Raw genomic sequence first — 18,048 nt, forward strand, 5'->3', positions numbered from 1 at the left:
AGCCCAGTGGGGAGCTTGCTGACCAGGTACCTTTAGTGCTTTTTGTCTTTTGAAATGGTGTGAAATTACTTTCCATTTCTGTTTCCTAGTGAAGGAGTAGAATTTATTTAGGAAACTCATAGTAAATTAGAACATAGCAGTTACAAATATATGGTTTAGAGTCAGAGAGATTTGGGATGGAGTATTAGTTTTGTTCATTAGTAGCTGTGAAATCTTGAGTGAGAAGCTTAACCTCTCCATGTGTCATTTTCCTTATCTATAAAATGAGAATAATAATATAATATCTCTTTCATAAATTTGTCAAAAGAATTAGATAAAATAACACCTGGAAAACCCATATTCCTGGTACACAGAGATCACAGAGTAACTGTTAATAATAATATTGTGATTACTATTGAAGATGCTATTAATCCTATATCACAATAATAATGATAATAATTTGAGTATTATATTTTAGAAGTCAGGATCCTATCACTTCTCTAATATCCATAAAATGCAAACCAAAATAAATGAGTAAATAAAGTAACTTGAGCAAGCACTGACATGGACTCCAGGCACTGCATTTGCTACTGAGCCTTGTGTGGGTGGGTGCAGCCCAGGGGATCCCCCAGGAGGCCACATGCCACTGGGTTCAGAAGGGGGCCAGGCCACGGATGTACTTTAGGCAGCATAACCCTGAGGCAGTGTGCCAGCTGGGGAGGCCACTATGAGAAGTCCTCCACTAACCTTTCTGTGTCCCTGGATAATATGCCTTCAGAAATCTTGCTGAAGATCTTTTCCTTCTTTGGATGCTGTGACCCTGCTATGTACTGGATGTGTGAATAGGCGCTTTGATCATATGGCCAATGACAATTTTATCAGAATCTCTTCAACTGCCTTTTAACCTAAAAGATCTCATTGGAAAGTTATTTGAGCTGGGAAGACCACTGTATCTGTGAACTTACTATTGGTTAAGGGTAAAGAAACTGGATATTGGAAGAAAGAATATATTATGACACAAAGAACGTCTGCAAAAGCAGTGCTAGCTCAGGTTCTCAAACCTGTCAACCCTTACCTAGGCCTTCCAGTTAAAACTGAAGACAACCTCAGAATACCTAAGTTTAGGTTGGGTAATTATATTGAAAGAAAAAATATTGCAAAAGAATACATCATGGAACACATTGACCTTTCCATAAATGATTTGTCAGTGATGATTATGTGGTATGGCAAACACTGGCCACAGCTAGCCATGTTGTCGATCTTAGATTTTATGTTATGACAATGGTTTTTATGGACCAGTCTAAAACCCACCCCAGGGATCCCTGGGTGGCGCAGCGGTTTAGCGCCTGCCTTTGGCCCAGGGCGTGATCCTGGAGACCCAGGATCGAATCCCACGTCGGGCTCCCGGTGCATGGAGCCTGCTTCTCCCTCTGCCTGTGTCTCTGCCTCTCTCTCTCTCTCTCTCTCTCTCTCTCTCTCTCTGTGACTATCATAAATAAATAAAAATTAAAAAAATTTAAAACCCACCCTAAAAATGAACCTTAGTAGCACTCTTTTTTTAAAAGATTTTATTTATTTGTAAATAAATTTACAAATAAATAAATTTATTTGTAAATAAATTTACAAATAAATAAATTTATTTGTAAATAAATAAATAAAAGGCAGAGACACAGGCAGAGGGAAAAGCAGGCTTCCTGCAGGGAGCCCGAAGTGGGACTTGATCCCGGGACCCCGGGGTTCACTCCCTGAGCTGGAGGGAGATGCTCAATCTCTGAGTCACCCAGGTGTCCCAGTATCGCTATTTAACTGCAAGTTAGTATAGTAACTTAACTGAATCCACCATGATTGGTTGGGACAGACTCATTCAGATCTTCTGCCTATACCCAGGCCTCCTGGTGGGGCTATGGTAGAGGGAGGAAGAAGTGACTTTTATTATGGCAAATCTTCATTTCCATCACCTTGTGGAAAAGAGCACATTAGGCTCAGCCACCGTCCCCTATTAGCCACCTCTTCACACCCTGCTTTTGGATGACAACCCAGAGTATCGACTGGATGGCCGCCAAAAATAATACAGAACACCTACCTTTTATTGGAAGAGATAACCTACCTTGGAGAACTGATGTTTTTCTATGGCTGTATAAAGAGTTGTTCTATAATGGGAATAACTTTTGGATGAATATGTGAAACCCTTTTGGTGCTTGAGTTCCTTGGTATGCATGAGATTTCTGGGCCCTCCAATGGTCCTAATTTCTTGGGACAGACTTATTATGTTGGCTATGTGGACACAGAGGGAAAAATGCACATGATGTGTGCATTAAAGAGACAGAATGCTTCATCATCAGCCGGGTCCTTTAACTGAGGATAGCAAAACTACGCCACTGGTTTGGGATATCATACTAAGGATTAGCAGGAGGTGGCAAATTACTGTTATTTGGGGCTAACCACTTTTGTTCTTTGGTGTTGGAAGTTGAACTAGAGCAGTGGTCTGTTTGATGCCTTCTTATTTCAATCAATCAATCAATCAATCAATCAATCAATAAATAAATAAATAAAGTAGCTCAAAGCCCATGGTTTGTATCATCCATTTCTGTATCAGCCCCTATAAAAATACTTCTTTTTGTTTCTTACTGATGGAAGTTTCATGCTGATAAGCAATAAATCATGTTGTCACTGGGCCTAATCACTGGAATTCCGGTGGTGATACATAACATCTGGAGAAGTTCCATAACTTTCTAATTTAACCTTGGAGTTGTTTGTGAGTGGGAACTTTTTCTTGTCAGAACTGTGCATCTTTATTGCCTATTCTGAGCTTGTTCTAGGCTCAATCATCCATTGATTTTTAATGGAATTTCCACCTAGAGAAGGAATGGAGATATGTAATAGGGAATGAAATAACATGGTCTCTAAGATGTTAGGAAATAACAGTGTGCTTAATATGGAAGAAATTGTGAGAGGCTTTTGCTGGGGGAATAATTAAATACTAATCATGGGCTAGAGATAGAACCTTTGGATTCTTGGTAAGACACAGTATCCTATTTTGTTTTCATTACTGTCTAGAAACAAAATGTTAATTGTTTCCATGATAATCTTCTTTTCCCTTTTTGTCTATTTTATTTTTTTTATTTTAAAAATAAAATGACACCTGCCAGCGAGTGACCAGTTTTGCTCAAAGCCTTTCCCAGCCCCCTCTTCACCGAAGACACCCCTCAGGAAATCAAAATGAATCTGCAGAAAGTACGCTGCATTCCCAGTTCATTAGAACTGCCCAGCCTTACAAATTCAAGGTACCACTTTATTTCTTTTTAGACATGAAAATAAAACTGTTCTTGCAGGCTAGCCCATTTCTTCATTCAAAGTTGGAGAAGGGAGCTACCCATAGGCCGGTGGCAAGTACCATAAATGAATGGGTACAAGTCAACAGCATAACAACAATTTAACAACGTGAGTGATGGTGTTAATCCAACTCTCCCCATTTTACCTCAGTCCTGCTTTCCTCTGGGCATGAATGCTTTTGCTCAGGAGTTTCTATATAAAAGATTCCTATGTTGGCCAAAAGAGGTTTGCTTTCCATAGCTCCTAGGATGAAAGGGTGTTTTATAAAATTACCCTTGATTACCATCAATGAATACAAATTTCCTTTTATTTCTAGAAATAGAGGAAGCTTATAATTTTCTCTCTTATCCCCTTTTATTAAAAAGAATAATTGTCTAATCTGGTTATTCACCAGGCATTATGTTGGGTACTTGGTTGAATTTGGGATGCAGGTGGGTGGAGAAAGTATAATGATGACTGAGAAATGACGCCCCCTCCTCAAAGTAATAACCATATTGCCATATAATGAATATTGAAATATAAATGTGTACACAGTGATACAGAAGAACATGAAGGTTGGGGAGTGGCACTGAGATGAGCTGTAAAGGATTAGTTTACCCAGTAGAGAATAGTATTTCATTATTACATGCTACTATTACTAGAGGAATATAATCAGACTAAAGGAAGGGAAGCTTAAAACCAATCAGTTTGGGTGCTTGTTGGCGATGCTAGTAATATTTTTCTGCAGAAAATATAAAAGATAATGAATTTATTTATAAAGTCAGGTTAGAGGTTTTTTTTTTTAAATACTTCTCATTTATCCAATATGTTATTTCAACCATTTCCTTAAGAAATTGAAAATTGTCATGTAGCTATTGGGTCTATCTCAAAGGTGTAGTGTTTTAAGTTGTGCTAAATGAACACAGGGTATCTCAGCTTGTGAACCCTGGATCTATCAGATAGAACAAGAAATAGATCACTAGGGCAGCCCGGGTGGCTCAGTGGTTTAGCGCCGCCTTCAGCCCAGGGCCTGATCCTGGAGACCTGGGATAGAGTCCCACGTCAGGCTCCCTGCGAGGAGCCTGATTCGCCCTCTCTTCTCTCTCTCTCTCTCTCTCTCTCTCTCTCTCTCTCTGTGTGTGTGTGTCTCATGAATAAATGAATAAAATCTTAAAAAAAAAAAGAAGTAGATCACTAAAAGGCCAAATTTTTGGTTTCTGGTTTATAAAGTTCTATTGTTGTTTCTGTCTCTTTTCAGAGATTTGAAAAATATTCCTAGAAATACCTGAGATGTTTCATTGGATTGAATGTCCTGCATCTGACTCTTATGGAATCCATTCTTATTTTATTTTCCAACAGGAAAAGTCTGTAGTTCTTCATAAGTCAAGGAAGAAGTCAAAAGAAGAACAAAATATATCAGACGACCTTGAATCTACTGGCTTTATTTACCCTTACAATGACTTGCTGGTTTGGGCTGTGCTAATGAAAAGACAGAAGATGGCCATGTTCTTCTGGCAGCATGGAGAGGAGGCCACGGTCAAGGCAGTGATTGCCTATAAACTCTACCGAGCCATGGCCCAGGAAGCTAAGGAGAGCAACATGATGGATGATGCCTCAGAAGAGCTGAGAAATTATTCAAAGTAGGAGTTCTCTCTTCACTTCATACTAAACATCGACAGTTCTTAGAATGGTTAGATACTTTTATCTCCCTCGCCTTAGACTTTGTAAGATGTGTGGACTTTTTGCCTTGCATTTCCTGGGCCCTCCTACTAGTAACAGTCTTTAGGTATTTCAAAGCGCCTTGTGGAATAAAGGGAAAAGAGGTAGCCCTCTAGTCAGGAGATGTGGCTTCCAGTCCTCATCCAGCTGTTTACTAATTGGCCAGATTTTGAGACTATAGATTCCTCCCACAGAAGGTTCAGTTAATGATTTTGAAAGTCCCTTCCAACTCTCAAACTCTTTGACACTAAGTTAAATGAAAACTTGTTTACTTTCAGTACCTCACAGGCAGGGAAGCAAATAGAGGTTTTAAGTATCAAAGAAGCAGAGCATTGATGGCAAAAGATAGAAAGGTTGGAAATGGTTTTGATTTTTTGATTACTTAAGCATTATAAGAGACAGGAAAGAAGCAGAACTAGTGTTCATAGAAAGTAATGTATAATTGTGATTTTAAAAATTCCAGAGAGTAACAGCGTCTACTTTTTAGAAAAAACAACCCTCCTGAAAATGTCTCCACATCTAGCTTCTTACTTAAGTCATCTATGTATTTGCTAACATTTTTTTAAAAAGGTGACTCCATGATTTCCCTTAATTGCTTATTCAGTATTCAAGAGTTTTTTTCTGTGAAAAAATTCTTTATTAGTTCTTGTCAAGGAACTCCAAACCAAGCTATGTGTAGTCTTTTTTTTTTTAAGATTTTATTTATTTATTCAAGAGAGACACGGAGAGAGGCAGAGACACAGGCAGAGGGAGAAGCAGGCTCCCTTTAGAGAGCCCGATGTGGGACTCAATCCCAGGACCCCGGGATCACGACCTAAGTGGAAGGCAGATGCTCAATGACTGAGCCACCCAGGGGTCCCCATATATAGTTTGTTTTGCAGAATGGTTAGGCTTCTCCCCGGGGATAGATAGCTCAACCACTCCTGATATAAACCAAATTCTGTACGCTGCAGTGTAAACCCTTTTGTAAAGGGAGAATGCCCATTTGCTGTGCAGCAATCACGTTGAAAGAGCTTCTGCAATCTGAGGTTATTATGTTGCTGTTCATTCTTTTGTGTTTGATCTTTCCTCAAGTCTCCTAACTAATCTTTTAAAATGTTTCTGGGACTCTCACCTGCATTTGTTTCTGCCATTCACCACTGTGTCATTACAGACAGTTCGGCCAACTTGCTCTGGATGTGTTGGAGAAAGCATTCAAGCAGAATGAAAGAATGGCCATGAAACTGTTGACCTATGAACTCAAGAACTGGAGCAATTCTACTTGTCTGAAACTGGCTGCGTCTGGAAGATTGCGGCCCTTTGTTTCACACACTTGCACCCAAATGCTACTGACAGACATGTGGACCGGGCGCCTGAAAATGAGGAAAAACTCTTGGTTAAAGGTACGTTCACTTACACGGAGAACAAACTGGTGGGGGGAGAGGTTGGGCAAAATGGGTGTAGGGGAGAGTGAGATACGGGCTTCCAGTGATGGAATGAATAAGTCACAGGGATGAAACATATTGCATATGGAATAGAGTCGGTGGTATTATGCTAGCATTGTATGGGGACAGATGATAGGCACACTTGCAGTGAGCACAGTGTCACCCATAGAGGTATCAAATGACTATTCTGTACGCCTGAAACTAATGTAACCTTGTGTATCAACTATACTTCAACTTAAAAAAAAGATATATTTGCTTGCTTTATAGAGTTTAATATTCGTTTACTCTGAATGTCTGTGCTCTTGAGTTCATTTCCCCTTGTTCTGGAAGACTATATTCAGGAAAACCAGTTAGTGTCTTTGGTTCTCATGAATGAGCTGGGACAAATACTTTATCTTCCACTGTCACAGTTTCTTTTCAGAAATGGGGATGATTACACCAGCTCCATCCGTCAAAAGGCATTTCCTTGTGCAGGTGCTTAGAAGTTTAAAGCAGATACAAGCATATACAAGATTTCATTCTTGGCAAACTCCATGGCCTCTGATAACTATAACAGAAGTAAATGAGCCTTTTTAGTGAAATTTTTTTCAGTTTAAGAATATTAATCAGGGGACTTCTGGGTGGCTTAGTGGTTGAGCATCTGCCTTTGGCTCAGGTCATGATCTTGGGGTCTTCGGATGGAATCCCACATCAGTTTCCCTCCGGGGAGTCTGCTTCTCCCTCTGCCTGTGTCTGCCTCTGTCTGTAATAAATAAAATCTTTAAAGAATAAAATCTTAGAAAAAAAAGAATATTAATTGGTAACACACTAAATAAAATTAGCAATTTCTGTTCTGTTCATCCAATGTAGGTTAGATGCTCTATTTTATAAAGCTTCCTGATACACCTATTTCCAGATTCTTCTATCCATTAGAGTTTGGCCTCACCTCTCATCTTGAACTATCAGGAGTAATTTAACTACTAAAGACATTTCACTTTGGACATCAAACCCAAGCCTAAAGCTTTAGGTTATGGTCAAGCTTATGAGATACATATGCTCATAAACTGAATAAAAGGGGATAAAGCATGAGCATTAAGGGCTATAGAGGACTATATATTTAAATTTTACTTTTTGTAGACTTAAAAATGTATGTCCCAAATAGAATGACTTTCTTAAAAATATTTTTCTGTGGGACACACTAGAGAAAACACAAAGAAATAAGATATAATATATAAAATATATAAAAGAAATAGCACATTTGAAATCCACTAATAAGATTGCAAAAATAGGATAAATGTGAACCAAAAATTATTTCATATAGATTCCTCTTTTGTTTTTTTAGTTTTTTTTAGATTCCTCTTTTAAAAATATTGATGAAGTAACAATTATTTCTAGAAGAAGTTCTCTTTTGATCTATTGATTTCAGTCTTAGAAAAGATGAAGCAAAGAAGTGAACTACACAATCTCTGACAATAATTCTTTTTAAATGTGCAGAGAGCAAGATAGGGTATAGATGGCTGGAAGTTTGAGGAATAATTTTCCCCATGGCTGTGTTCTGTACCTACTTCAGTTTACTAGAAGCCTTTTTTACCTAGAACTTAATACCATTTTGATCCTCATGTAATTCTATGCATAACGCGACTTAAAGGAAGCAAAACTGAATGTATTGCCCCAAAATGTTGTGAGTCAACAAAGAAGCCTGGATTATCTACTTAAAATCAATGAGCTGCTGGCAGTTCTTCTCCATGTCTAGATCCGAATTCATCAGTTCTTGGCTGGTGAGTTTTAGGAAGACATTCCAAATGGCTTTCAAGAATTATGGAAGCAATATGCTCATGTTCATTGAAAAATAATATTTCTCACTGCCTTGCCCCTAGGGATAAATAATAATAGTGTGAATACATATTTTTAAACCTTTAAATGCATATATGTATATGCACATAACTTTTCTAATTTTTAAATTTCTTTTTGTACAATAATAGTATCACATACTATATATTGCTATATAACTTGCTTTTATTCACTTAACAATATAACTTGGATATCTTCTCATTATACTAAAAAGCGTTTTTATCTTTTTAAAGATTGCATAATATTCCCCTGTTTGTTAGGTTGTCTCACACCAGCTATCCTTCTATAGACAGATATTTAGGTTGACAGATTTTTTTGGTATCACACATAACACTGCATTACACATCCCTGTACACATATGCTTGCATTCATGACTATTTCTGGGGGAGACACTGCTAGATTGGGAATTGAATTAAAAAACTATCTATAGAATCAGGGTATGAACTGAATTAGGGATAGGCCTGGTACTTTATGTATGTTAAAGTCTTCATTTTGTTATTTGACTAATACTTGTGCCTTGTGTGACCCTTACTACTTATTTTGCTTTATTTTCTTTTAAAGATCATCATAAGTATTCTTTTTCCACCCACCATTTTGTCATTGGAATTTAAAAGCAGAGCAGAGATGTCACACGTTCCCCAGCCCCAGGACTTCCAGTTTGTGTGGTATTATGGTGACCAGAACGCCAGCAGTGCGAAAGAAAGCGCTTATACGGTTAGTACGATATCATTGTGAACTAAGTTTTCATGGTCTTGACTGCACACAAACATACACATTCTTAAAGTTTGTTTATTAAATAATTTATTTAACAATCTTAATCGTATTATCTATGATCAGCTACAACATGTATGATGCATCAATTATGATTGAGCAAAACTGGGAAAGTATTATATCTTGACAGCTTCTTAATTTTTTATTTTCTTTTGTGACTAGTAGAATAAATAGAGTTATTATTTCTCTAAAATTACAATGAGGAAGAGTACCTGGGTAGCTAAAGCAGTTAAGCATCAGACTTGATTTTGACTGAGGTCATGATCTCAGGGTTGTGAGATCAGCCCCCTATTAGGCTCCGCACTGAGTATGGAGCCTTCTCTATGATGCTCTATCTCCCTTTGCCCTCCCCCACCTCTCTCCCTCTCTTAAAAAAGAAAAAAAGAAAAAAAAAGTTACAATGAAGAATGCCTCATATCCTTAAAAATCTTTATTTTTAAAGATTCAGGTTTAGATTTTGCATTATCTTCACTGTTCCATTGCAAGTTTTTTTTTCTTTTTTCATTTGTTGTATCCAGTGACCAAATAATGTCACGTGAGTCCCTGGATGTATATACTTTCCTGAGTAACTTAAGATACTGCTCTTGCAACACATCTTCACTGGAGGGTCTCCAGTATGTTGTCTCTGCATATATATATATATTTTTTTTCATTTTATGTCTCAGCTTGGATCATTACTTATAAAATTATTACTGAAGGTGCAGTGAACATCTTCCCTGGTACTCAGTACTTTCACGAGACATTTTTAGTAGCATCTTATTGGATATACTTTTGCACTTGTGAAGTGTTTTTTACAATATTTAAAAATGTACTCAATAAGTATTAAATATTAAATGGAAGATAAGCAATTATGATTTGTTTGTATGGCTGACAGCTGTTGTGATTGGGTGAGCATCCCTTCTGATTAATGCCTCTATCAAATCAGATGTTAAATATTTTGACTATCATGCCTATTTGGGTATATATATATATATTCTTCTTTTCTACCCTCTCCCCTTTTCTTCCACTCTCACTTTATTAAGCCTGATAGTTCTATCTGGGGTTCTCAGAATATAAGATGGCAGGTGCATTCTAACCTCTGTGGAATGTGTGAGCAATTATCTTATAAAACTGGGCTAATTGAGTTGTCACAATTGTGATTGTACTGGCTAGATGATATGGTCAGTGAGCTTAGACATTTCAAAATTTTTTTAAGGAAAGATAAGAAATGTAGTATTGACTTAATGCCTCTAGAAATAACATGAAGTCTTTATATGTAAGATATTTTGTTTGATTTTGCTTATTTATATGTTCACATTTAGTTGAAATGAACAATGGAGAAAGCTGCTTATCTAGGTACATACCTACCTACTTACTCCCTATCTATCTATCTATAAACAAACATATAAATATGTTGTCAGTTTAAACAAACATGTAAATATGTTGTCTGTTGGTAGCAGATAGTACTTTGCAAGTGGATGTGACCACTTTTGGCTCTTACAGGGTTCATGGAAAGGTAAGGTCTCTTAAACACTCAAGGCAATAAGTAATAAATAATAATAATAATAATAATAATAATAAATAAACACTCAAGGCAATAAATGGTTAGAGCATGCTACTAAGTAGTCATTTTTAAAGGGAAACTTTTAGAGAAGGAAGTCCTTCCTTATATGGCAAATAATGTGCTTTTAAGATAAAAAAATATAGTAAGTTCTCACAGTTCCCAGAAAAATTAAACTTTGGCTGTGGTATAGTGGTCCTATTTATAAAATTGCCCACCCGGATGACTTGGATATGGCCATATTGATTTATTAATTCCATGAATACTTAATGGCCACCGTCCATGTGCCAGACAAGATATGATGTTCTGGGAACACTGCGGTAACTAAGGCAGATGTGATCCCTGTCACCATGGAGCTTATAATCAGATAAAATATCCATTATACCTCAGCATTATTCAATTTAAAACATTTATTAAAAAGTGTCTCAAACCTGTTCTGTTATGAATGAATTATAATCATAGTAATGATGTTCTTTTATCTCTGAATTTAACTAGAACAATATATTTTTTTAAGATTTTATTTATTTATTCATGACAGACACACAGAGAGAGGCACAGACACAGGCAGAGGGAGAAGCAGGCTCCATGCAGGGAGCCTAAGTTGGGACTTGATCCCGGGATCCCAGGATCATGCCCTGGGCTGAAGGGAGGTGCTAAACTGCTGAGCCACCTGGACTGCCCAGAACAATAGTTTTTAATTGTCTGCTTGGTGTTTGGAATTTTGCAAACAGAGAGTAGGGGCAGAGTCAGCATTTGATGGAATGTGGAATTTCACAATGCTAATTAAATATAATGTGCTTGATTAGTTGAGGAACACAATTTGTGTTATATATTTTGGGAGAAAAGTGAAGACAGATGAGACATAGATGTACTTTTAGCGGATCTTTGTGCTTTGTCTTTGTGGTAATAGTGGGCGATAATTAATATAATGAAGACACAACTGGTAATTGGAGAAGGGAGACCATTGTCCTCAAGCTGTATAGACTCAACTACTGCATCTGTTTTTTGATATTTTATAAAAGTCCTTACTGAAGTCTCTACAGGCAAAAGAACTTTGCCATGAGCACTTTAAATCTTTCTAGTGCCTAACTCTTTGAAAGCATGACTTTTGATGGCATGAGCTTTCCTAGGAACAAATTATAGCAAGATGGCAGAATGACTTAACCAGAGGAAGAAGATTCTTCTCAATTGTGTCAGTCTGTAAGGATTACAGATTGGTGGCGGCTTCATGTATGAGGTGATGAAGCTAGGACTTGATGTGTGGAACTAGCATTTCCATGGAAAGATAGACAGTAAATAGGGGTACAGAGGCAGTAAATGCAAGATGTATGTTAAGCATTATAAGTTCTATGGTTTGGCTAGAGTCCAGGTAGTAGTGGATAATGGGACAAGGAGGGAATATTTGCAGGTATAGCTGGGAAAGTAGATTGAGGCTAGATCCCGGAGACTCTTGTATATCCTATGAAGGAATGTGCTGTTTTTTTTCTGTAGGTAATGGATAGCCAGTGGATTCACATAAGCAGAGTAGCAAGATGATGTGACCATTAGGAAAATTACTTTGTCTCCAGTATATGGGATGATGTAGCAAGAAGATAGGTTGAAAGCAGGGAGAGGATAGGCTGGTGTACCCATCCAGAGGAGAAGGATTAAAGGCTTTTCCCAGAGTTAGTAGCAATGGACATGAAGAGGAAAAGAGAGATCTTAGATGAAGAGTCAAATAATATTTGAAAATGGGGCATAGATGAAGGGAGATAGAAAATATGACCAAAAGTTTGATGGTTAAAACAAGGCCACCTTGAAGGGATATGGGAATTTTTGGAAAAGGAGCAGGTTTGGAAGTAAAAAGACAAGTTTAGTCTTAGACATGTTGATAAACCATAATGAAAAAATATTTTCCAGGGACACCTGGGTGGTTCAGCGGTTGAGCATCTGCCTTTGGCTCAGGTCGTGATCCTGGGATCCTGGGATCCTGGGATCCTGGGATCGAGTCCCACATTTGGCTCCCCACAGGGAGCCTGGTTCTCCCTCTGCCTATGTCTCTGCCTCTCTGTGTGTGTCTCTCATGAATAAATAAATAAAATCTTAAAATTTTTTTTTCTGAAGTTGAAGAGTAATCTGTTTTATCAGAACATTGTTAAGTGGGAAAGATGGTAGTAATAACAATGGGAAATAGGTATGAACTGCAATAGAATTGATATAGTTATAATTTTATTCTATGTGCCTGCTGATCAGATTCCTGTTAGAAAGAGGAAGGAGGACAGGGGAGAGGGGAGAGGGTTGGGGGAGAGGGAGGGACAGAGGAGGGAGGGAGGGAGATAGAAAGAGAGTTTGATTGATTATATTGAGATTTGAGTAGAATAAAAGTTAAGTAAAACATTTTTGTGTTTACCTTCTTCTAAGGTGGGGGAAGGGGAGGACATCCTTTTTTTTCCCCTTTTTTAAAGATTTTATTTATTTATTCATGAGGAAGACAGAGACATAGGCAGAGGTAGGAGCAGGCTCCCTGTGAGGAACCTGATACGGGACTCGATCTCAGGACCCTGGGATCTTGCCCTGAACTGAAGACAGATGCCCAACCACTGAGCCACACAGGTGCCCACACTGTTACTTTCTTTTTTTATCTATATAAATTTATTTTTTATTGGTGTTCAATTTGCCAACATATAGAATAACACCCAGTGCTCATCCTATCAAGTGCCCCCTTCAGTGCCCATCACCCAGTCACCGCCACCTCCTGCCCACCTCCCCTTCCACCCCGCCTAGTTCGTTTCCCAGAGTTAGGAGTCTCTCATGTTCTGTCTCCCTTTCTGATATTTCCCACTCATTTTTTCAGGGGAGGAAATCCTGATTCTGAATTTATATTCTTTTTATTTTTTAAGATTTTATGTATTTGTTTATTTATTTGAGAGAGATAGAGAGAGATAGCAAGCCCAAGCAGGCAGAATGGCAGGCAAAGGGAGAGGGAAAAGCAGACTCCCTGCTGAGCAGGGAGCCCTATGTGGCTCAATCCCAGGGTCCTGGCATCATGACCTGAGCCAAAGGCAGACCCTTAATTGACTGAGCCACCCAGGTGTCCCAGAATTTATATTCTTACATTGTCTTTACCATGATAGTTGATGTCTTGGAGTTCAACTCAGAGAGGCTCAGTGAGGACTTTATAATCCATACCAAACTGTCAAGAGTAAATAAGATTTAATGAGAAACACCTAGAAAAAATAATGAGAAGTCATTTAATAAAATAGTCATTACTGAAATTGCCTTCTGGGGTCTTTTTAAAGTGGTACAGATGTCATTAAAATCATAGTAAATGATGACTTTTCTCATTGGTTCTAAGCTATTTTAACTCTAGGCAGCTTCAGACCTATTAGGAGCTAGGTCACTTCCTACACCCTTAGGTCACAATGCTGATTTCACAGCCCCAAATGATATAAGTGACAGCAGTTAATTAGGCACTGAGGTAGCCCATCCTGATGCCTGAAGCCTCAAAAATTACATTTTATCAATTTTATGGACAATTCAAGCAATAGTTATTCCTAGGCTTCTAAATCTTACCAGTCTTGCAGGTGTGACCCTAGGGAGACATCTTTTGTGGACAGGTTGAAGAAATGTATTCATCTAAAAAGCATCAGAGAACATTCCTTTCTTTTAATATTTTTTCAGATCACAAAAGTAATGCATTTCCTATTTAAAAATTAGAACCACACAGAGCTCTGTGAAGTAGAGTAACATCTCTTTTGCTTCTCTTTTATCATCCGTAAGTTCTCTCCTCCCTAAAGCAACCAGGTTACAAGTGATTTTTTTTTTCTTTTCAATTCTCCCCCCACCCCACTTTTAAAAGGCTCTTCTCTGTACATCTGTGTAGTCTATCACACAGCCACTTTTCTGCCACACAGATACTTACTGCTCATCACTGACAAGGGTTAACCTCCTTGGACTGACATTTTGAGTCAACTGATGAAAGATTTGATGCTCTCCCTAGAAAAATGCATGTACAACACAAATACTTGCAAATAGTTGCAGGAGGTTCAAGAAACTTGAAGCTCAGAGAGTGCAAGAACTTGTGGCAAAGCACTTCTGCTATAAATGAGTGGAGAACCATTTCTATCAAAGCCAGAATTCTAGAACTAATGCTGTGCCGGAGTTTCCTAGGAATTGGAAAATTTATCACTGATGGGTGTCCATTTTGTTCTTCTCTGTGATGGAAATAATTGTATTATCTATTAAGGATTTCATGGGGATTTTTATGATATTTTTAGGTTCTAAAATACTGATAAAGGAGACAAAGCAGAACAGGAATAGGGATCATTTTTAAATCCTTGGAACTATGCTTAGTTTGTCTTGGTTTCATTATTGGAGACTAAAGCTTGCATTTCAGACATGTCCTGTGCTCCTTACCCAAAAGTCAAAGATTTATACAGTACATATAGTTTTCTTTCCTTCCAAGATGAAGATTATAATTTGGGAGGTGAGTGCCAATTAATTTTAATATATTTATTATATTCATATATATAACATATTTTGGATGTTCTCAAATGTCAGTATTTTACTTAGGACTCTGACAATAAATGATTATTTATTTTGCAGAAAGACTATGATTTGGAAAGAGGCCCTGATGAGAAACTAGATGAAAATCAGCACTTTGATTCAAAGAGCGATCCCCAAAGCCTTCCATGGACCAGGAAAATCTATGAGTTCTACAATGCTCCAATTGTCAAGTTTTGGTTTTATACGGTTGGTCTCATTGAAGCAATTAAATATAGTCTTCATGCTGGACAATAGTTAATGATGATTTTGGTAATGATATGCCCAATTTGCCAACTTGTGATAAAATGTAGAAATGCCATGATGGGGGGAGAAAAAGCAACAACGAGAATGACAAAGAAAGTAGGAAAGAGATTGGAGGGAGGTGAGGAATTAGAGCATATCGCTCCTACTATGGGAGTGAAAGAACAAGCATTTTCTTCTTTCCTGAGTGCTTTTCATTGGCTCTGCTGGAACTGGAGCATTTGAAACTTTGTGGAACAATCATTAACAACAGTGGTTGTAGAATTAAGTGATGGAGGTGGATTCTTTTCTTATCTTGGGCAAAGAATTCAGCAGTTGAGTTGATTTTCTATTTGTTTTTTTTTTTTTTTGATTTTCTATTTGTAAGAATAGTGTATAACATAGAGGAAAAAATGCAAAACTTTTACTTTTTATCTTCAATAGCATATGGTTATAAATATATAGAGGACAATAAAATTTTAGAGGACAATAAATTTATGAACAAATACTACATCTTATATTGATCACAGTGATACAGAGAAATCATGAACGGCACTTTAAATGTAATGAGTGCTTTTCAAATTTATTTAATAGCATTTATTTTTCTGATGCTTTATATATACTCTAAATTGTTCATGGTCAAGATTGTGTCTTTCTAAAACATATGAAGTGTGATTTTAAAAGGATATTTATCTAAATGTGTCATATTTCAAAATATATACTTTTTCATTCAAACATTTATTGCATATACTTATGAAATGCATACATAGTTCTGTTTGATTTCAAAAATCAAATCTTCCTTCAAATGATGAAGTTTCACCCTTTTTGTAAATATGTGACAAAATATTCCAAAGGCTCTGATGGTAGCTCCAAGAGGTTTTTAACTCAGAGACAGCAATACCCATCATGCCTGCCCCGAACACCACCTGCTGTAAATATCATCGCAGCTGTAGTTACAAGTGGTTTTGACTATTCTATATGTAGAACTGAACTGAGAAAATAACATACCAAACTTAGGTAGAGCTCAAAAAGATCTGAGAAATAGGGATTCAGGTTAAAATAATATGATTCATCTCCTTGAGAATGAACACACACACACACACACACACTTCTTTCAGTTGATCTGGGCCTTTAAAACATCTGTCGATCAGTGAACACCATGGACTGTCACTGTCTATTTAAAGAACTGCACTGTCTCATGCATTGTTGGTTTCGGTCAAAATTGGTAAAGCCTTTCTGGTGGATAATTGAGTAATATGTGTCACTGTTTTAAGTGTGTATGCCCAGCGATTCTACTTCTGGAAATGTATCTTAAGAAAACAAAGACTTCAGATAAGATTGCAAAGCTATTAATCATTATGTGTGTGTGTGTGTGTGTGTGTGTGTGCTTACTGTGCCTTAATTCTTTGAAAATATTGGAAATCTAGGTTTAATATAAACAGTAATTAAGCGTGAATTTCTTGAATGTCTACCATGTGTTAGAATACTCATGCTGAGCGCTGCAAATAAATATGTCGATAATCTTTTAATTACACAGTTAGACAATACTTTTCTACTAACCAGGTTTTAATTAACATAAAACGACCAGCAGGAGCATCTGGGTGGCTCAGTTGGTTGGGCATCTGCCTTTGGTTCAAGTCATGATTTCAAGGTCATGGCATCAAGCCCTGAGTTGGGCTCTCTGCTCAGTGGGGAGTCTGTTTGTCACTCTGCCCCTCCTCCCTCTTGTGCTCTCTCTTGTGCTTTCTTTCTCTTAAATAAATGAAAAAAAATAAAAACAAACAAAAACCCCAAACCTCCCAAGCAGAAGTAAATCACAATTCATTACATTTGAAAATAGGTACTTCGTGATACTGCTCATTGCTGTACTTGGGACACATGTTTTCTATGCTTAGATGGAGGGGAGAGTGTGTGATTCCCTCTCACCTTGTTGATTGCCTGACAGTGTCCATGCTGGCATGTGCAGAGTTCTGGAAATCTGGTCAGGAGCCAACAAGATGAGTCAATGCCCCCTTCCATGCATTTGAGAACAATGACCTTCATTCCTTCCATTAAATCCTGTAATAGAAAGCTGCAGACTCTTGTGCTTTCCTTAAAATCAGATTAAAATCAGTCCCAGTTATATTTCCATGTTATTACGTTAAAGTTCTTATGTGTGTGTTTCTGCTTGGCTCTTTGTGTCTGCTTGGCATTCTCCATTATGACTCTCACTCATGTCTAGGGAATGTGTGTCCCCCTCATAGATGGCATATTTGGCATTCCTCATGCTGTTCACTTACACTGTGTTGGTGGAGATGCAGCCCCAGCCCAGCGTGCAGGAGTGGCTTGTTATCATTTATATCTTCACCAATGCCATTGAAAAAGTCAGGGAGGTGAGTCATCCCTTCTATCTTTGTCTTCTACATCTCTGCAAAGAGGTATTTTGGGCTCATGATGAAAACGGACAGCGGGTCAAGGGTGGGGGTGAGACAGACAATGCTGATCTTAATTTGCTTGCTCTAGGAAGGGTATTTAGGGGAAAATCTCTGATCTTAACCCTTACTCCCTGCCAGATACTTTTCTGGTTGCTGCTCTTTGAAAGCAATTATTTTTGTAGAAGTCCTAGTGTGTTTTATCAGTCTTAGAGTGATGCTATCTAATTGCTGTTAGGCCCTCCATCTATTTGATGTCCCAGAAGTTTTTTTTTTTTCTAGTAAGATTGATTTTTAT

General features: G+C 37.6%; 1 protein-coding gene across 2 annotated transcripts in view; it reads left to right on the forward strand.

Moving 5' to 3' along the window:
- Positions 1 to 18,048, forward strand: part of TRPM6 (transient receptor potential cation channel subfamily M member 6) — a 125,627-nt gene that overhangs the window by 53,842 nt on the left and 53,737 nt on the right. For both annotated transcript variants that reach the window (XM_055311216.1, XM_055311217.1), the window contains exons 15-20: positions 3,129 to 3,263; positions 4,651 to 4,931; positions 6,164 to 6,392; positions 8,826 to 8,978; positions 15,160 to 15,306; positions 17,583 to 17,711. In XM_055311216.1, the coding sequence (XP_055167191.1) occupies positions 3,129 to 3,263; positions 4,651 to 4,931; positions 6,164 to 6,392; positions 8,826 to 8,978; positions 15,160 to 15,306; positions 17,583 to 17,711 (1,074 nt within the window). The remainder of the gene's footprint in view (positions 1 to 3,128; positions 3,264 to 4,650; positions 4,932 to 6,163; positions 6,393 to 8,825; positions 8,979 to 15,159; positions 15,307 to 17,582; positions 17,712 to 18,048) is intronic.

Source organism: Nyctereutes procyonoides, unplaced genomic scaffold (genome assembly GCF_905146905.1).
Source record: "Nyctereutes procyonoides isolate TBG_1078 unplaced genomic scaffold, NYPRO_anot_genome, whole genome shotgun sequence".
Taxonomy (NCBI): domain Eukaryota; kingdom Metazoa; phylum Chordata; class Mammalia; order Carnivora; family Canidae; genus Nyctereutes; species Nyctereutes procyonoides.